The sequence below is a fragment of the Camelus bactrianus genome, chromosome 6 (assembly GCF_048773025.1).
Source record: "Camelus bactrianus isolate YW-2024 breed Bactrian camel chromosome 6, ASM4877302v1, whole genome shotgun sequence".
Lineage (NCBI taxonomy): Eukaryota > Metazoa > Chordata > Mammalia > Artiodactyla > Camelidae > Camelus > Camelus bactrianus.
In genome coordinates this window covers 12,239,105-12,259,772 of record NC_133544.1, presented here as the reverse complement: position 1 = coordinate 12,259,772, position 20,668 = coordinate 12,239,105, and the positions used below count along the sequence as shown (strand labels likewise).

General features: G+C 52.8%; 1 protein-coding gene across 5 annotated transcripts in view; it reads right to left on the bottom strand.

Moving 5' to 3' along the window:
• Nucleotides 1-13,193, bottom strand: part of TTC7B (tetratricopeptide repeat domain 7B) — a 225,336-nt gene extending 212,143 nt beyond the window's left edge. For 2 of the 5 annotated variants that reach the window (XM_074365147.1, XM_074365148.1), the window contains exon 1: nt 12,937-13,193. In XM_074365147.1, the coding sequence (XP_074221248.1) occupies nt 12,937-13,057 (121 nt within the window). In that variant the 5' untranslated portion in view covers nt 13,058-13,193. The remainder of the gene's footprint in view (nt 1-12,936) is intronic. The other 3 variants (XM_074365151.1, XM_074365149.1, XM_074365150.1) reach the window with 3 other exon arrangements.
• Nucleotides 13,194-20,668: the final 7,475 nt, after the last annotated feature.

The window sequence follows — 20,668 nt, the reverse complement described above, 5'->3', positions numbered from 1 at the left end:
ATTAAACAAAGGGAACAGATCGAAATACAACTCTGGGGTAGCCCAACTGCACCAACGGCCAGGTCCTCATGCTTCCCTGAATCCACATGCTTTGGGGCCTTTCTCACTCACCCTGGGCTTGGCCTCATGACTTGCTTCCATTAATATGACAGTAGTAAATCTGACGCACACAGAAACTTGGAAAGGGGCCTGCTCAGTTCTGCTTCCCTCTTGCTTCTCCGTGACCACCATGAGAACAAGCTTGGCCAGCCTGGAAGTAGAAGGCTGAAAGGCCACGTGCAACAGGGCTGAGGGGTCTCCGTGAGACCCTGGCACGCAAGAGAGCCCAGCCAAGGACAGCTGTGTCCCTGAGCTGACCTACCGCAGGCGGCTGATGCAGGAGCACGCTCTGGCCAGCCCAGAAACATGAAAAATAATAAAACAGTGATTGTTTCAAGGCACTTAATGTTGGGATGGTTTGTTACACAGTCAAAGGAAACAATCTCAAAGACAGAGGGATAAAAATAGGGAGCAGAGTATGTCACCACTGTGTGTGAAAAAAAACCAACAATACACTTTCTTATAAATGTACAGGTATACAGAGTGCTTCTGAAAGGACCCCTAGGGAAGTCCAAAGAGTGGTTGTTTCTGCAGAAGGGAGCAAGAGAACCTGGAGATGATATAGGAAGGCAGCTGCTTTTCGCTACATACTCCTTTGCATTATTAGATTTTTATAACTGTATACATTTGTTACCTACACAAAACATTAACTGGTTAATTTAAAATGAAAAAAAGGTGGCCTGTGTTACAGTGTGCTCCAAATAGAGAGCGGCTGGTCTGGTCATCCACAGAGAGGTTCCTACGACCAACACGGGAAGGTGTTTCAAGTCTGCGGTTACTACTGAGAGCCCATCTCCCGCTCTCCCTGGGCCTCCTACAGAGCAGGATCCAGGAGAGACAGACAGACAGGCAGACAACTGATCCTGGGGCGTGGGGAGACGACTGCGGGGGCTAATCTGGGAAGGCGAGAACAGAAGGGATTCAGAGCAAAGGTGAGGGGGCTGCAGGCCTTTGAGGAACTGAAGTCTCCAAGCAGGGAAGCAGGAAACCAGGTCAACTCGGTGGGAGGAAACGAGCGGGTCCCCTGATTGTTTCTATTTCCTAGAAAAAGAATGAGGCAAGGTCATGAGCAAGGAGTGAGAGCATGGCATTGAGAGGAGGTACAGGATCTAAGAAGGGAAGAGAACATGCGATGGATGTTCTGGACAGTGGGGACAAACCTACTGGAGGAGCAGCAGTGCCTCTGAGGTCCCCGGTCACCAAGGGCATGTGGTCAGCGAGGTGAGGGCGTCCCTCAGCAGCATGCCTGGGTAGGCGGGGCTGGGCTGAACCAGGCAGGGTAGGGGCACTGTCATGCAGCAGGACGGGGAAGGGAAGGGCTCACACCTCAACTAGAAAAATGAATTAGCCGTCCTATACCTGTCTTCAAATCTAAGTCAGATCACGTCACCCCTCCCCTCAAAACCCTGCAGTGGCCCCCTCTCTCCCAAAGTGAGGACCCAGCTCCTTGTAACTGATCACCTTAGCTCTGACCTCCACCCTGATCTCCCTTACATTCAGGGTCGACCTCCAGCGCTGGGCACATAGCAGGGGTTCCAGACACATTTCTGGAATGAGCCAATCATGTCTCCCCTCCATAGACAGGGCCCAGCCAAGTACCTTAGTCTCTGGGACTCAGCTCCCCTGCCCGCCGGGCGCCTGGCGCACAGTCGGGGTGTCCCTGCTGACTGAGACCCAGGCCTCCCCATTCCTACCTTGGGCCCCCACTGTCCCCCTTCCACTATTTTTGTTTAGGCTGTGACCCAGTTCAGGGGGCCTGGCTACCTGGAACTCTGGACTGACAGGCAAAGAGGGCATAAGGCAAAGACTAAAGAGCTCAGAAGAAGTTGGCAGAAACAACATTTGGGGAAAGTGTTGGTAGTCAGAGTCCAGGCTTCATGCCAAAGCCCCCTCCCACCTGCCGTCCATACACAGTGCAGAAGCTGAAGGACAGGACGGGAGAGTAAAACGTGGAAGAGAAGACAATGCTTCCACTGCACTGGCAGAACCGACAAGTACACTGGTCTCACATGCACACACGTGTATGCACATGCACACACATGCATGCACACACACACGTGCACACACACACACGCACACATGCACGCTTCCCCTAGAGAAACCTCGTCTGAGAAAAGACAAGGTAACTTGAAAGTCATGAGCTTGGAGTTGACTTGGCCTGGCCCCAGAGCTCAGCAGGGCAGGAAGTGACTCTGATGGGCAGGGGGGATGTTATCAGGCCAGCCCAGAAGGCTTGGAAATGGCTCTCAGGAAGCCAGCCCCACACAGACAAGTTAAACGTACACCCACACAGAGTCCATGAGTTCCTCCTGAAGACTCAAAGCCCCGGCCCAGTCCTTGCCTTCAAGGAGAAGGGTCTGCAGGGAGGCAGGCACCCCTAAGCCCCGTTCAGTGGCTTGGAAAGACCACCAGGGACACTCAGAAGGGTGTCAGAGCAAGTGAGGTCTGAGGAGCCTGAGGAATTTCTCCAAATGAGGTTCCAGGCATAAGGGTGACTGGACACAACTGGGGTGTGTGCTGGAGCAGGGCAGGGAGGGGGCTGCCAGGCTGTGGGGCAGCTGCAAAGGGCCTGGGAGACCCACTTTCCCAGACCTCCAGGCCCAGGACTCAGTAGAGGGCTGACTCCCTTGGCCTGCTGCATGGGGGGCCAAGGAAGGGGGTGCGGCACCCTGGTCTTGGCACCCCACCCAGTGGTATCACCTCGCTGACCGGACACCCCTCCAAGGCTGGCTAACTTGAGAGAAAACTGCTGCTCATTAGGCTGAGAACCCACAAGGGCAGAGAGGGCAGTTCCTCTAGGGAGCCAGGCCTCACAGCAAAGAGGCTGAGCCAGCCCGAACGTGGGAAGAGAAGGACAAGGGGGCAGTGAGGGGATGGGCCTCCCAGCAAACGTCCACCCTGCAGTTGCCCAAGAAACAGAAGGGAAGGCCACCGGCAGTCGGTCAGTCCAAACGATAATCCACCAGCCTGGACTCACCGACCCCAGGCAGGCCCCAGCCCAGTCACACTAGGATGACACCAAGAAGCTCAGATGTGAGACCATATGGGAGTGGACCCTCCCTCCCCGGGGCCTCCACAGCCCTTGTCCCTCCACCACCCTGGCTGCACCACTTGTCGGCCACCTCTCCATGTACCAGACCTGGCGATCACTCTGTTCTGGGCCCTCAGCACAAGGGCAGGCACCCAGGAGGTGCTCAGTAGGTGTCTGATGAGTAAATGAAGCCAAGTTAACTCTGCAGAGCAGAGGCCAAGTTGTTCACTTAATGTTTAGTTGAGTATCTACTGTGTGCCAGCCTTGTGCTTGGTCCTTGAGATAGAGCAACAAACCAAAGAACAAAACAGTCTTGCCCCCTGGGGTGGCTAGCCCAGGGGTCTCACTCATCTTTGTGTCCCCACAACCCATCACAGCACCCCCACATCCCACCCTGGGCACCCTGGCTGGAGGAGGAGTCCTGAGGAGTCTGTCAGACCTGGGCTGAAGTGCTTACCCGTTCTGTGACCCAGCAAATACGGACTGTTGTCAGCTTCAGGCCTCAACCACAGCTTAGCACGGCAGGAACCCCACCCCCATCCCCCCGCCGCCCCGAACATCTTTGCTATCATTGCTATTGTTATCCTACCCGCTTCCTCCACACACACAACCCCATCCCCCCATAAAGGACCGAGTATCTGGAACTTTCTACCCTCCTTCCACACATAATACTCCTGATTCAGTCAGGCTGAGGCTGCTTCCGATAAACACTGGTGTTGGAAACTGCATTATCTTATTTACTCCTCAAAACAACCTTAGAGATAAAGAGTGAGGCTCAGAGAAGCTAAGTAACTCGCCCAAGGCCAGACCAGCAGTAAGTGTCAGTCCCGGGATTTGAACCCCCGTCTAACAGGGCAAAGCCCATTGCTTTCTCCTGCACCAGGTCCCTTTCTTCTTTGCTAAAATACCTTCATCCGTCTAACAGGATGAATTGCCATCCTGCTGCCCAGGACTGAAGGTGTTCCCAGAACACAGAACTCTCAGTGCTAAAACCAGGAGAGCCTCAGGCCACCTAGGATGAGTTGTTCATCCTAAAGCCATGCTCTGCCAGGCCTCACCCACTGCCTCAGTCCGCTAGTAACCCAGCTGCACCCTGCAGCCTTAAGTGATGCTGTCACTGTTCTCAGGCTGCAGGGTGACACTCTGTCCCACCACTTGGACAATCATGTCTAACGTCTGGTCCTGGAACTCCCTGGACCACAATCCCCCTGGGTGACAATTCTACTCCATGAACCCAGACCAACTAAGATCTCCCCAAGCAGAAGCTCGGGCCCAGCCTGGGAATCCAAGTTGCAAAACAGCCCCACATGACTCAGCTGCCCAGAGGTTGAGTGACTGCCCCAAGCTGGAAGCTTCCTGTGGCTGGTGGCCTGCTCACTCTGCTTCTTCTGGTGCAGTGCTCCCCCGCACCACCCCTCGAGGAGGTGCTTATTAAACGCTAAGAATAGTGGCTGAGGGCAGGGGCTTCCAGACCTGCCTGATGACACAAATCACCAGGGGTTAAATTTTAAAATGCAGATTTCTCGCCTGCGTCTGGGACCAAGAGAATCACCACCCAGAGGAGAGGTATGGGAACTCATAATGTCCAGGCTCCCCTAATTCAGTGTTTCTCAGAGCACATCCGCGGACCAGTAGCCCGGCATCCTCTGGAAGCTTGTAAGGAGTGCAGAAGGTGAGGCCCCACTCCAGAAGGTCTGCATCAGGATCAACAGAAGTGAGGCCCAGAAGTCTAGATTCTAACAAGCCGGCCTGGTGATGCTTTGATCTGAAAAGTTTAGAAAAACATCAGTGTATATCAGTGGGACCAGCGTCAGAAGTGGGCTAGAATCCTGTTCAATGAACATCTCCAAACCTCAGCCTACTTACGCCCTGAATGGGAATCATGACCCCGACCCCATTCCCCACTTGGCTGCTCTGATGATTAACTGGGATCCACGTAAAAGTTCGTGCTCAGAATCCAGCACATGGCAGAAGCTTGAGAAGTGCTTTTTCATTCTTCCTCCTTACTGGCACTGATTTAACACTCATGAAGTCAGGAAAACTAAGGTTCAGTGGATCAAGTGATGTGCACAACAAGGTCACTCAGAGGGCAAATGCTGGGAATTCAGACTCCAGGTCTAGCAGGCCTGGGAAAGGACCCAAAACTGTCTGTTCTGCCTGGTTCTGGCACCTGCACCACGCGCTGCTCTTGATGAACAAGCTCAGACAAACCCGGAGGGCGGCAGGGGCTGCGGCCGACCTTTGGTTTCTGTGGCACATGAGTTCACCCGCCTGCCAAACACTGCTCATTCTCATCTTGGCTGACGGGGATGGTTTCAAGAGGACTCAGAAGACCTCTTCCTTCTTCCTGGCTTCTCAAATGGGAAACACTGGCTTTCACACAAGTCAAAGGTCTGGAACCCTCCACCACCTGCCAAGCATGAGGTCATCCAGAGGGGCAGGGATCCACCCATGTGAGGGCAATGTGAATCAGGAGCAAAGGCCCTTCTGGAGCGGTGCCCCGTGCAAGGCTGGCGGGCAGCAGGGTGCTCTGGATAAGTGAGGCGGTGCACCAGTTAGAACACCTTCAGCAGCAAATAATGACTAAACACCCAACTCAACAAGAAGGTGTTTATTATCTCCCAAAACAGAAAGTCCAGGGGAAGACTGCTCCAGGCGTGGAGCCATCAGCAGCCCCGCGGTGTGATCAGGCCATGCTCTCCTTGTCTCTCTGTGTTCCCACCCTCCTTGGGTCAGCCTCCCTCCTGGGTCAAGGGCCTCCTGGCCACAAGATGGCTGCAGCTCCAGGCCTCAAAGGCATGAACAGCAATTTGCAGGGAAAGAAGAGAGAACATTCTTCTTCTCCTCTTAAGCCTGTATGTCACTCTTAAGCATGAAAAAATCTTTCCCAGAAGCCCCCCTCCCACAGCAAATGCCTCTGATGTCTCATGGGCTGGAACTAAGTCACATGCTCATGTCTCAACCAATGACGGGCAAGGGAGTGGACCCCCTGGGCCGAAGGCCCGCCTACAGTAAAATATACGGTGCCCGGAGATGCTGACTGTTGAACAAAATCGGGGCTCAATTAGGAAGGAGGAAAATGAGTGGAGGTGGAGAACGCCGGGCTGTCAACCAGGGAACCCCTGACCACCCTGACTCACTTGACACCAAAGGTAAACACCAGTCCCTGCAGGACGCCACTTCGCAGGGACGGGGCCATCACCTGTACCTCGGCCCTGGAGTCCATTTTGGAAAGCCCTCAGTCTTACTTTCTGAAATACCTGTTCCAATTGATCAGAAGCCTCCTTTGCAAAATCTGTGGGCCAACTCAACACAGCACACCAAGTACGGGCTACGAGGCTGACGGCGCCTTAAAGCAGGCCCAGGCCCTCTGTCCTCTGGAAGGACCACCCAAGCGTGAGCCGACGCACTCGCCCAGACAGACGACGTGAGGGAGGGGAAGGGGTCCTGAACTGGGAGGTGGGAGGCGACATCGCAGCCACCACCAGCCGGCAGCTGACGTCTCCTGAGGGCTCCCTGTGCAGGCACCATGCTAAGCACTTTCGGGAGCTCTTCTGTTTACTTGCTTTGTTTTGTTCTCATTTGGTCCTTCCAACCACCCTACCAACTGAGCACCATCATTACAGGTTCATGATCCCTTGTCTGTAATTTCCACCATCCAGACGTCTCTACTAACCAAAAGCTGGTTTCTGTTGTTGTTTACTTACTGGCTTGCAAAACTGAAACAACACGAGGTTATTTGTAGTCTATGTATCCCTTCTGAAATGACTGTTGATATGTTTTGAGGCAGAAATAATGATGTGTTTTATCATGAAGTACTACTCCTGACCCCACTGGGAGTGTCACATAAATGTCCAGTCATATATAGCGAATTCTGAAAAACTCTGCATCCTGAAACACGAGAGTTTCAAGAAAATGACTTTGGATGTGTGTCCCCACTTTACACACAGGGTTTCACAAGATGGAGTTAGTTAGGAAAGAGCAGAAACCCACTTTGAGCTGAAGCAACTGAAGCCGGGCCCAGACCTCTGACCCACCCTGCTGGCCTCTGCCATCACCAGCTGGTGGCTTTAAGGGAAGTCACCTCTCTCTGGGCCCGTTTTCTTATCTGTAAGATGGGATGGCTGGACTAGATCAGTGGGTTTCAAATGTGTTTTGTTAAGCACATTAGCCCATCCTTCAAAGGAGACCTTCAGGGAAAGTGTAACTGCTCCAGTGCCTGAGGCCTGCACACCCCAACCTCCAGGCCCCAGAAGCATGTTCCCTGGGGGTCTCTCGACAGGACAGTGTGAAAACAGCTATACAGTGTGATCTCTCAGAACGCACCTGACTCTAACACTCTGCGGTTGTCTCTCAGAGGCAAACAGCCTTTTCTGTGAGGACAGCTGGGAGGAACCTGAACTAGTCCTTGACAGATGGGTAGGCTTCTGACCTGCAGAGAGGGTTCCGGAGCCAAACAGCAGGAGCATGGATGGAAAGACGATAAGCAAGATGACGGAGAGGGTCCCCGGCCAAACCAGTCAAGGGGAGGAGGGTGCGCCACAGGGGTGGGAAGCCAGGCTGGAAAGGCTGGCTGACCAAGCAGATGGACTTCGGGAATCCTCCTCCCTCTCCACTCAGAGCCTGAAATTCCTGCACCCAGGAGGCCAAAGTCACCATCCTTCTGCCCTGACCACAGCAACCACGAGCCCACATGCCTAGCCCAGAGAACCAATGTGTTATTGTCGAATAAGTGAATCTTCTGGATCCAAAAATCAGGATGTGTGGTCTGCCACAGAGGCATGTCTTTGAGACGGCAGGACAGAGCGTTTGAAAGTAGAACGCTGGCCTGGGAAGATCAGGAGGGAGCGTCACTGAAGTCTCCTTCCCCTCTGTCTGGGGACGGTCTGACTGCTGGGAGTGGTCTGACTGCTGGGAGTCTGCTCTACCCCAGAAATGTCCAAAGAAGCCATTCCAGGGCCACCTGCTCACCCTGCAGACGGCTGACAGCTACACCGCAGCCCTGTGCCCCAGGAAACCTCTAGGGCCAGCAGCGGAGCCCCAGGGCCACCATTACATCTCCCCCTCCCTGGGGAAGCTCCAGGGGCCTGAGCAAGACCTGCGGGCGGTCCAGGAGCCCTGCCCTCCCCCAGAAGGGAAGCCACAGTGCCACCAGTGCCCCTTCCTTCAAACAACAGGACTATCTGTTATTGGCAATGCAAGAACCTCACTCCCACTCAGTGGTCTAAGTACATTTTGTAACCAAACTTTGCCCTCCCAAATAGTCTTTGTTTCAGGCACCATTCCCCTACCTACTCATCACCAAGAGGTAATTAAAATGTCTCAAAATCACATCTAACCAGAAGGGCGATGGTCTCTTCAAGGAGACACTATCAATAGGGGCCTAATGGTTCTAAGTGAGCTCGGGGACTGGGCCACAGAGATGAGCAGCCCGGGGAAGGAGAGGCAGACACCGCCTTGGAAGGGAGTGGCTGTCTGGTGGGGTGGGCATGGGCTCCAAAAGGCCTGTTCTGTTCTAGAAATACACAGGCGTCTTGACCAGACACAGCTCAGATGTGTCATCTCTCAATCTCCCATGCTTTTTTCCCAACCAGGTGATATCCAGGACCTGGCCTGCCTTGCCCAGGGTCACACTGAGTCAGCAGGGGAGCATGAACACCAGTATTTCACATGTACCAAGTGTAACATATATCAATTCAAAAAAAAAAAACATATATCAACTCATTTCATCCTCACCGCCTAATGGAGTCAGAATTATTAACCTTATCTTACCGATGAGGAAACGCAGGCCCTGCCAGGTTGAGTAACTGGATGGGGGTCACCCCGCCGGCCTCAAGTAGAGTCCAAACTGAAGCCCAGGGCCAGATCACTACACCTTCTCACACAGCAGTGAACCTCGCCATCGGGAGGCTGGATGGTGACTTTCTGGGGACAGAAGGCAGGGAGGGCTGCCCTCCCAGGGGCCAGGGCTGACCTGTGAGCCCACAAGAAGCCAATGGGTGGTTCTCCATGTCCACCCCGACCCCCTCGGGCTGCCACCTCAGGTCAAGGGCAGGATCCCCAGACCTCCCAGTGCCCACCAATCCCCTGGACACCTGCTTAAGGTGCAAGCTGTGACCCTGCACGTCTGGGGTGGGGCCCGAGAGTCTGCACTCTGCACATGCTCCCAAATATTGCCCACGCTGCGGGTCCCCCGACCACACTTCATGCAGCAAGAGCCTGGACTTGAGTGGAATCTTCTCCCATCACCTTAGCTTCTGAGATCCCTCTCTTGCTGGAACTCGTCAGGGCCTGGCAATCAGCTGCCACACATTTTGGTTTCTTGAGATGGAGTGATTGAAATGGTGACTTCAGTGGGGTAGGATGCAGAAAAGGGATTTCTGGGTTCTGTTTTCAGCTTGGCATTTGCCCTTTTCTTCCTTATCCGCCTCTTGGCAAAACTGTCTAGAGTAATTTATCTCAAAGGAGTTGGGCTGGAGCAGCGTGCCGGACAGTGTCCACTATTTACAGCCCTTTCTGGGGAGGGGCTGCTGTGCTCCCATCGCGTAAGCTGCTGTGCTGAGCAGAAGGCGGCTGCAGGCAGGAGCATCGAGGATGAGTGATACCTCTGCTCAGACCCCCCTCATGGTTCCCATGTCACTCAAAGAAAAGTCAAACCCTCAACCATGACCTAGGAGGCCCCATGCTATCTGGCCCTGCCATCGCTCTGCCCTTCTCTGCCCTTGAAGTCCCCTCCCTGGAATGCATTCCTCCACCACCTGAGCTCTTATCTCAGACGCTGCTCCCAGTGAGGCCTTCACCAGCACCCCCCTACCCTGCTCCCAAAGCACCTTTCTCCTTTTCCCTCTTTATTCCTACCACTTACCACCATCCACCGTCCTGTACATTTTACTTAATGATTTTACTTATCTGTCGCCCTGCCCCTTCCCTATTAGAATGTGGGCATCATAAGGGCAGGGATGATTGCCATTTTTGTCTGTTTTGTTCACTGGTATTTCCCCAGTGCCTAAAACAGTGACTCGCACACGGCAAGGACTCCATATCTGTGGAGTGAATGACTAAGTGAGTGAATGAAGGGCCTACCTAATTAAGATCAGGTCAGCTGTCAGCCCTGGGCGTCTTCTAGCTCCTCTGAACCTCATAACAACCTTTACAAGGTAAGTCTTTTAGTCCCTATTCTAAGATGAAAAAACTGAGGCTCAGAGTGTTAAGTAACTTGGCCAAGGTCACAAAGTTAGGAAGTGGCAGGTCTAGGATTCAGGCACTGGTCTGGCTGGTTCCAAAGACCATGCTCGTTTCTGCCTCTGACTGCCTTCAAGGTAACTGCCGTGGTATGACAAACATGACATTAACTCGCTGTCCTTATTCTAAACAGTAAATGCTTTAGCGTAAAGATCTTGCTAAATCTGCCCAAAACTTCAGGTTTAGTGCACTCAAGTGGGTCTAAGGGGGAGCTGGTGCCCCCAAAGCCAGGAGGAAGTACCAGCCAAGGGAACCCCATAATCCAAAGGAAGGGAGAGACCTTCCTTCAAACACTTCTCTGAACCCTAAAGGAGAGCCACAATAATTCTGTTTTATTTTACTCTTTTTCTTTGCTTTATTATTATTATTTTTAATCTTCCTGAGCAATCTCTTTGACCTTTTCTAGTTTGGGTGACCTTTTGCAACTAAGTAGCCTTTGCCTAAGGCTGCGCCTTACCATGTGAGGTCTGGAGCAGAAATCTATCTCATGAGTTTTCCAAAAACCAAACTTGCACACAGACCCATGGACCACAATGGCCCACACAACCCGCTCCACCAGAAACCCCATTAATGACTGGCTTAGGTCACAGGGACCAGGTCTTGGGAAGGGAGCCAAGCCTGGGAGGAGCCATGAAGGTGAGTAAGATGGGCCCAAGACACCAAAAGCCCATCTATCTCTCATTCCAGGAATGATCACAGTTCGAGTCGCCCCTCTTCCCCTCCCTATCACTCTCCATCACACCACCTTGTCTGTTTTCTTTAAATCACCTCTATCTGAAGCTACCTTGTTTACTGACATCCATATTTTCTGTCTCCCCTTATCATCCGTCTCCTCAAAGGAGGTAAGTGCATGAGGGTAGGAGCTTGGTCAGTGCTGGCCACCACCATTGATGCCTGGCACATGTGGGCAGGCAAATATTGTTTGAAGGAGTAAATAAAGCAGGAAACAAGTGGGTTCTGAAAGGAAAAGCCAGGGGACGCACAAATGAACCCATTTAACCCTAAAATCAACCTGCCCTGAAGATACTATATGCTTGCACAGCTGAGAAGTCACGAAGCGGGCCCTGGTCGAAACCTGAGAAGAAACGAGAAAACATTGCAGGTACGGAAAAGAGAAGCAAGAGGACAAGGTGGTGCCCCTCACAGGGAGGGCGAGGTCAGGCTGCCTCTGGGGCCCAGGGGGCTGAACTCCTTTTCCTCAAATGCTGACATAACTGACAAGAGTCAACATTTTCCACCACACTGGGCCCAGGCAGGTCCGTGGTTCCTCCATGCCCCGGCACAATCATAGAACCTGCACTCGCCCGGGAAATACCTGCCCGAAGCACGCTACCATAGTTGAGAGTGCACAAAACCAAGTTCGTATTTTGAGGCACTAATGCCATAATAGGCACAAATATAAACCGCTCTTGAAGAGGGCACGTGATATCCCTCTCCACTTCTGGGTAGTTTGAGGTGAGAAGGTTGAAAATAGTGCAGATGTCTTTTCTTAGAAAAATGTCATTCTATCATTTACACATTTGTTCAGCCAACATGTGCTCACCCAGCCTCAGGAAGCCAGAGATGAATTAGGGCAAAACCTCTGCCCTCTCGCCTGTCCATTGGTGCCTGCGGTCTTGGCGGGCACTAAAAGACAAGCAAATATTAAGGATACTTGCTGCCAAAACAAATAAGGCCACGTGGAGCTGCCCTCTGAAATGGGATTTGGGATGCAATTTTGATTCAATTGGGTATAAGAACCTAGTGAGTCAAAGGGGTCACAGAGTAACTCCAGGAACCAGAGTCCTACTCAGTGACTTGCTCAGAGCCTCTCTTCCTCTAGGCACCAAGCCCCTCACACACCCAACCTCATTTTCCAACATTCCTCAGCCACATTCCCACCTCTCTCCACGGCATTCTCCCTCCTGACTCCCCTGACTCTATTTCCCTCGTATTCCCAAACCCGACCTCTCTAGATCCTCAGTTTTGACATCCTACCCTCTGAACCCCAGGACACATCTCAACCTGCCTTCCACTACTATCCCCCCCCACACCCCAAGTCTGGGCTTCCACCTAGAGCCCTTTGAATGCCATGCTTACAAAGCATATTTCCCAGGGGTCTCTTCGCAGGACCCTCCATAAACACATCCTAACTCCATGCACACCATACACACCCTGGATCCCCAGGCATCCACACCCATGTCCTGACGGAGCTCCCTCCCCCATCACCTCTAACTTCTTAGATCCCATAGGCCAGCCCCTGACCCCTTGGGACCCCGGTGCAGCGGCCGACTCCTTGAGACCCCCGACTCCCTGACTCTGCAGAAGCCCGCCCTGCACGACGTAACTCTGGGACGCCGGACACAAGCCCTCGGCCGCGGGACGCCCCCGCCGCGCGACCTCGGGGACCCGGAGTTCCCGAGGCCCTGGCCCCGCCGCGCACATCCCCGGGCGCAGTGCCCTCGCGCCCCGGCCGCGCCCCTGCCCGCGCCCCGCGCCCCGCGCCCCGCGGCGCCTCGCGGACCCGGCCATCGGCGGAGGCCCCGGCGCCCCCCGCAGCCCAGGCCGGCGCGCCCGGCGCGTACCGTTGGCGATGAGCTTGGCCGACAGCTGCTTGACCAACTCGGGGATCCGCTCCCACTGGCACTCGGACCGGCAGCGCTCGATCTCTGTCTCCAGCCGCGAGCCCGCTTTCTTGGTCGCCATCGCGGCCTGGCCGGGCCCGGCCCGCCCGCCTGCAGGCCCCGCAGGCCCCGCAGGCCCCGCCGCCGCCGCCGCTGCCGCCCGGGCGCCCCCGTCGCCGCCTCCCGCTGCCGCCGCGGGCTCGGGCTCCGGCTCCCGGCTCCGCGGCGTAACGGGAGCGCCGGCTGGGGAAGGGGCGGGGAGCGGGCGGCGGCGGCGGCGGCGGGCGCGGCGGGGCCCCGGGCGCCGAGAGGAGCGGCCCCTGCCGGCCAGGGCCGGAGCCGCAGCGCGGGCCGGGGCCGGGGCCAGGCGGGCCGGGCCGGGCCGGGGGCAGCGGGAGGCGTGGGGAAGGGCGAGGTTTGTCGGAGGCCGGCGAGGGGCAGGGAGGCCCGGGAGCGGGACCTGAAGTGGGGCGGGGGCTAGGACCTAGACTCGAGGTGGAAGGGTTGGGGGAGGGAGGGGAGGAAGGTCAGGGGTGGTGGTAGGGGTCAGGCAGGATTGGTGGCATAAGGGAGGGAGACCCCAGAGGGAGAGAGGCAGACTGGAAGCCCGCAGAACCCTCAAGAATAGGGCCTACAAAGGGCAGTGACCCTGGGGAAGGTCACCGGTCAGGCAGGAATAGTTGGCCTGAGGTATGAGACGGGTGGGAGCTGAAGGCCTGCCTGAGCTTGTCCTGCCATCTCAGGTTTCCGGGAGAATCCTGTGGGCCTGGCTTGGCCTGTGCCCCTTAGCAGGCCCCCTTGTCCCAGACAGCCTTCGCCCCCATCCAGCCCGAGGTGGGCGGAGACTCATCCATCCCAGGCAGGCACAGCACCTGCCCAGGACTCCATAAATGTCTGTTGAACTGAACTCAGTTGAGCCAGGCAAGGACTGCCAGCTCAGATGCCAGCTCCCCTGCCCTCCGAGGAGGATGTAGAGTCACCCATGAGGTTTCCTTGTCTTGGTCCTGGAGACTAAGAGCCAGGGCAGGTGTCCAAGCTGCGCCTTCTTTCAGTTATCCCATGACTATGTAGTGATCACCTACTATGTGCCGGGCCATTTTAGGTGCTGTGGATACAGCAGAAAACTAACAAAATACCTGCCTTGGTTACATTCCAGAGAGGGGAATAAATAAGCAAAATGAACTAGTAAATTAGAAGGTGAAAATGGTTATTTGAAGAAACAGAGCAGGGTACAGGGAGAAGAATAAAGAATTGAGGAGGTGTGGGTTTTGTCATTTTAAATTGGGTGTAATGGATCGCATTGGACAAAGACTTGGAGGTGAGAGGGAGCCATGAGCATATCTCTTGGAGAAGAGCATTCTAGGCAGAAGGAAATAGCAAGTGCAGAGGCTCTGGGAGCATATTTAATGAGTTGGGGGAAACAGCAAAGAGACCCGAGTGGCTGGAATGGAGTGAGGGAGGGGGCGAAGCAGGGGAGCTCAGAGGCGGGAGGAAGAGCTGCAGTTCGTGTTGGGCCTGTGGGCCTTTATGAAGACTTTGGCTTCTCCTCTGGTGAAATGGGGCATCCATGCAAGAGTGTCATGATATGACCTACATTTTGTGAATATCGCTGTGGCAGCAGTGCTGAGAATACTGCCAGCATTTAAGGAGTGAGATGGTGGTAGATGGGCCAGGGTGACAGCTGTGGCTGTGGTGAGAGTGCTGGGTTCCGGATACTGCATCTGAGGATGGAGTGACAGTCTGGAAAGCTGGTATGAGTGAGCACCAAGTCATACGCAGCATCATCCCTTCTAGGGGTGCCTGACACTAGCTTTCCAAGAGTTCTCACCTGCGGGTTCGTCTCTCATCCCCTCAGCAGCCCTGAGGCTGTTCTTAGGAAGAAAAGACCTGGACCCCAGTTAACCAGTGACAAAACTCAGACACTAAGAGATGTGAGGATGGAAGATCAGGAGATGCCTTCTGACGTGACCAACACAACATCAAGCACCTCCAAGGACCTATGAAGTGATGAAGTTTGGCCTGATGGGCCTTAGATGCTGTGGACAGCCCAAGGAAAGGGAAATAGAATGTCAAAGTTTCAACAGAGGTCCCTTTGGTTCCACCAAGAGGAAATAGGAAGGGAAGGAAAAGGAATCTCCAGAGGAAATATATACCTCCCCCCAGACTCTCCTTTTCTCCTCTCCGCTCTAGCATGGAAGTCTGTCTCTCCAGATGCTTGTATGGGATGGTTTCCCGCCTCTAGTCTAGGAGGAAAATTCCTGTGCATTCTTTGAGACCCAGGCCAAAGGTCACCAAGAAGCTCTGCTCACCATCTGGCAGATTCTGTGTGATTCCATGGCAGTTGCTATTTCCCTCTGTGATGAGGCTTCTGATAAACTGTGGCTGATCTTGTAATGACTGATGCTTCTGCTGCCTTGGTTGCCACGCTGTAAGGCAAATTTTTGTTGTCTATCTCTCTGGCCACCCAACCCCTTCTCCACAGTTGATAAGTTCCCAGACAAGGCCTGTGTCTTCATGAGGGCAGAGTGGAACTTGAACCCTGACGCAGCATGTGCTGCCTGGGCAGTTCCATTTAATCACTCCATGCCTTACTTTTGACAGTCCCTCAGCTGTAATACCTACCCCATAGAGTTGATTGAGAATTAAATGAGGAAATACAGGTAAAGCACTTGGAATGGTGTTGGTAGACCATAAGAGTGCAATAAATGTGACCTGCCATCCTGTATCTCTGTACACCTTGCACCCAGCATGGAGTCTGGCACAGTGTAGGAACTTGAGTGAAAGAATGAATGAGTGAATGAATGAATGAGGCTGGAGATCCGCAAAGTCTAGAAAGAGCCTGCAAATGTTTTCCTTCAGGATTTAACACGACGGTAATAACTGACTACATTTGAGGCTTCCACCTTCATGGCAGTCTGCCCTGGAAGTGGCCAGCATCCACCAGAGTATCCTTCAGAACATCTGCTTGAGTGCTGAGGTTGCTGGGATATGGGCCTTGGACGCAGAAACTGACAAACATTGTCATCCTGACCTAGTCTTCACGGTGTGGAGCCCAAGAACCGGGCTCCTTGATTTCTGGGCTCACTCCCACATCTGCGATGTTTCAATCCTCATGCACTGCCCCAGCTACTCTGACAGCTGCCACAGCAACCCTGGAGACAAACAGGTGATCACAGGAGGAGACCGTCCAGTCCCCAGATAGTTTTCCAGGTAAGTTTACCTGCAGGCGGCCCTCAAGGAAACTAAGAAGTAGAAAGTCATTCATGCTAATAACAGTAATTAAGCCAACATCTTTTTTCCAGGCATTGGTATTATAGATTTGACAAGGGTGTGAAAAATCACAGCCTGTAGGCTGAATCCAGCCTTGAGGCCTTGCGATGCCGGGCAGGGAAGAAGCTAATTGGAAGATGGCTCGGGAAGTCTGACCCCAGGATCATTCCTTGAGGAGAGCTGGCTGCCAAGAGCCGCGGAGACGGGCTGTAGGATCAGAGCAAAGGTCATTGTGAATGGGGGAGCTTCTGAGGTCTAAAAAGACCTCCCAGCCTTCTTCCCCCAAAAGCCTGGGCCCCTGTACAACTAGAATAGGGCAGAGGTGAGCAGAGGGGCGAGGGCTTCAGAGGGATGGCAGGCTGTGGAGGTAGGGGGTGGGGGGAGGGAGTGGAAGGCAGGAGTGGGGGGTTGGGGGAGAAGTGGGGCGGGGAGGGGCTCCAGGAAAAGAAAGAGATCGAGTGAGAGCAGGGGTCGGGCCTTTGCCCTTGTGCCTCCCTCAGCCTGGAAGACCCTTCCCCACATATCCACGTCGTACCCTCCCTTTCTTTAGGTCTCTGACCCAGGCCACCCCCGCAGAGAGAACTTCCCGACCACCCAAGCCAAACCTGCTCCCTGCCTTTCCCTCCACCCTCTGTCCCCGCACTCAGCTGTAGGCTTCTGCTTGTCACCGCCTGATTTACATTGATTAATTTAATGTTAGTCTATCTCTCTCACGAGAATGTAAGCTCCATGAGGGCAAGGACTTCTGTGTGGCCTTGTTCCTTGCTGCATCCCCAGCACTGAGAATGGCACTTGGCACATAGTAGGTGTTCAGTAAATACTGGTTGACTGGATGAACAAGTAGAAGGAAGGTGGTGGGGCTGGGGTTGCACTCCAGGCAGATGGGCTCATGGCGAAGCGGGAATCAGCTTGCTCAAGCATATGGGTCAGGTTTAAGAGGGGAGGGAAATCCAGAGAGGAAGTGACAAGAGTGCTAACAGAACAGTCACTGCTAACCTTTGACCTCCCCATGCTGGGCAGCAGTTCTGTCATCCGGCTGCCTGAGCCAGAGACTCCCCAGAGCCCCAGGCGGGTGTGAGCCATGCAGGCTAGGCCTGTGGGCGGGCACTAGAGCAATGCTTGGACAAAACGGGAAACCAGCCACAGCGCTCGTGCTTGGGTAATGATAGTTATAGTGCCTTTGCATGTCTTTAACTATGAAATATTTGACACATGCAAAAACGCATATAATCAAGAGGTGCCTATATAATAAAATGATAAAATGAACACCAAGGAATCAACTAACCATCTCAGAGTTTACCATGAGCTAATTTTTGTGTTTATTACACCCTTATTTTGTTTTTAAAGTAGTTTTACCACCAAACTCACTTCCTGCCACCTGTTGTAATATAAGTCTAATACGTAACCCTATGACTCTGGTTTCACACTTTCTAAAATGGTCTCATGTTCTGTAACTTGTTTTGTTGCTCTTTATGCTTCTTGATTTGTCCTTATTGTGCGGAGCTGTGGTTCCTTTCTATTCTATGGCATGTAATAATACTCCATGTATTATCCATCCTCCAGGTTTATCATACTTCCAGTGAACAGGTTTGCTTTTATGAATGAGGCTACTGTTTATAAAAGCTACATCACTGCTGTTGTTTTGAGCAGGGTTTCTGGGGATGATGCTAGATGACTCTGTGCCCCTCCCCCGCCTTGAAATACCGTGGGGTCTCCTGGCTTTCTTCCCAGGGCCATCTGCTGCTTCCTGGAGCCATGGTTCCCACTCAGGAACAAACCAGTGGGAAACTTGCTGAGCAACCCCATCGCAGGCAATGAAGCTCATGTTCCAATTAACCATATGCTGCCATTTGAGAGGGCTAGCCAGATGTAGGAGGCTGGCTGGCTGCTCAAGGAGGGACCCAGCACAGCCTGACCCGGGTGCAGAAACCACTTTCCTGGGTGGCCTTCAGTTCTGCAAGTGCAGAAACACATGGGCACTCCAGGATGCTCCACCTACTCCCACTGAGAAAGCCCACCAGAGACCACTGCTATGCTCCATGCCAACTTTCATTGATGATGGAAGCCACCCCGCAGTGTCCCATATCCCAAGACTCAGTTCCCATTGTCAGGATGCTTGCAAAACTGAAATGGTTCTTGGAGGTTGCTTGGTGAGCATGGACTTAGAACCAGAGAGACTGTCTCAAGAAGTTCATTATCCAAGCCCTGGAAAAACTCTGTGAGCCATCTTGGTACCATTTCTGAGCCTCCCTCTCCAGGCCTGAGAATATCCATAAGTCTCAGATTTGTGTCCCCCTGCCCAGGATGAGGCTGGACCAACTCTGAATTTTCACCTTTCATCTCCATTCACGGTGACCTTGCATAGACTTTGGACACCATAAAAATAATCAGGTTGGTTTTTTGTTTATGTGATAGAAATCACTTATCTTCATGAATGTTTTTTCTTTCACACTCAGAGTTCTGGGGACACTTTCCTGTTACCCTATATATCACCTGTCCTACCTTCTTCCAGAAAGGCAAAGAGTGGACTTCTTTTAACATATTAAAATATCCATCTATATCTGAAAATGAAAAAGTAAAGATCAGACGCTATGTGGATACAAGGGAGAACACTATACCTGTCACCAGGGAGAAGATTGTTCCTAAGAGTGTGGCTAGAATGATTTTTGAGCTTCCCAGCAGACCAGGCGAAGAAGAAAAAAAAATGCAGTGGTTTGATTTGAATAATGAAATTCTCACATCCGGAGTTTTAAAGGACAATCAGGAATTAGGTAAGCACAAGGGATCTGGTTGTTCTTACAGAGGTGTATTACAAACAGTTGTGAAGTTTTCATTTCAAACACTTTACTAATAAAAAGGAGCTAATTCTCATTCTGTGTGGGGCAGCCTCATAGACACAAAATCTGCCTCTGTTAAGAATTGTGAGTGATCATCCCCTGCACAAAGGGCCTAGCACGCAAGGTTTCCACAGTTCAACAAACATTTGTCATTTATGTGTCAGTGTTAGGTCCTGAGGATACAAAATTGTACGAAGTGTGTGCCATCGCTCAGGAATTCATTGTCTAGTTGGGAAAAGGGACAAAGAAGTGAACAATAGCTCTACAGTTGGACTCAGATGACTGGGGACTGCAGGAGACCTTGGCCCACCTGGGGGTTCTAGGAAGCCTTGTTGGAGGAGGTAAACCCTGAGCCAAGCCTTCAAAAAGGATCTCAGGGTAGTCTGTTCGCCAAATCTCCCCATCTAACAGAGTGGTCCTGAGTTTTCAAAAATCCTTGACCCAGAACTGGGTCACAGCCCCCGATCACCAAGGTCAGATGAGAAAAAATCCACAACTTGGTCTCCATTTCTGTCACAAAGCAGCTGTTAGAGAACTTGGGGAAGAGGGCTCATCTGAGCTGCTGGCCAACCGGAGAAGCAAGCACTTCCGATTGTTTTCTCACTCCCAAATCAGATGGTTTCAGTACTGAAACCATGCTGACTGCAGGGAACTTTTCCTGAGGACTTGTGGGCTTTCCATTCTTTCTGACATTTGGGGCTCATCACTGGACGAAAGAGCAAGAGGCCTGGGTCAAATCCTGCCTCTACCCACCACCACCTGTTTTGTGATGCCATCAGTTTCCTCATTTGTAAGCTAAGAGCTGCTCTAGGAGAGTGACGTCCATGATTCTACCCTGTCAAAATGAGAGTTAGGCAGCCGCTAGAATGTGAGGAAACCTGGATTATCCCTTATTGGTATGTGGGTTCTCCTTCAGGTAGAGGTTCCTAAACTGCAATGCTGCTCTGAGCTCTCAGGCAGCAGATTGGTGTGTGTGTGTGTGTGCACGCGCAACACTAAAGTTGGAGTTAGGAGCCCTGGATCTGACTCTTACTTCTGTAACTAACCAGCTGGGTGACCTTGTGAAAGTCATATCCCCTCTCTGGGCGCCAGCCAATTCATTCCCAGGTTAAAGTGGGACAGATGATCACTAGCATTCCATGGTAAGGTCGGGCTTGAGAAATTCACCCACTGAGAAGCAAGACAAAACTCGTTAAAATACATGCTTAAAATAAGTGAGAAATAACTGTGATCTGCTAGGTACCGAGGAAAGGCTGACGACACCAGCTAAACTGCAGTAACGTAGCAGTCAAAGGTCAGAGCAGAAAAACCAGTACTTTGGGTAGTTGAAAGGCACTCAAGTCTGTCAGAAAGCAGAATTTTTCTTCTGAGGGATCTGTTTGAAAAGAAGCCCGAAAGGCTCGCTGACCAGGTTAAGAACTCAATCCGTCTTCAGCCTAGGGGCGGGGTCAGCGCAGCTTTCCAGAGCTCTAATGGAAGGGGCGGGCCCAGCGAAGTGAAGACAGCCAATGAGAGAGTCTCTCGATGAGGTCATGGAGTTCCTCGGCGCTTCATTGGCGGATCCCCCACGAGGCTTCGGCGCAGAC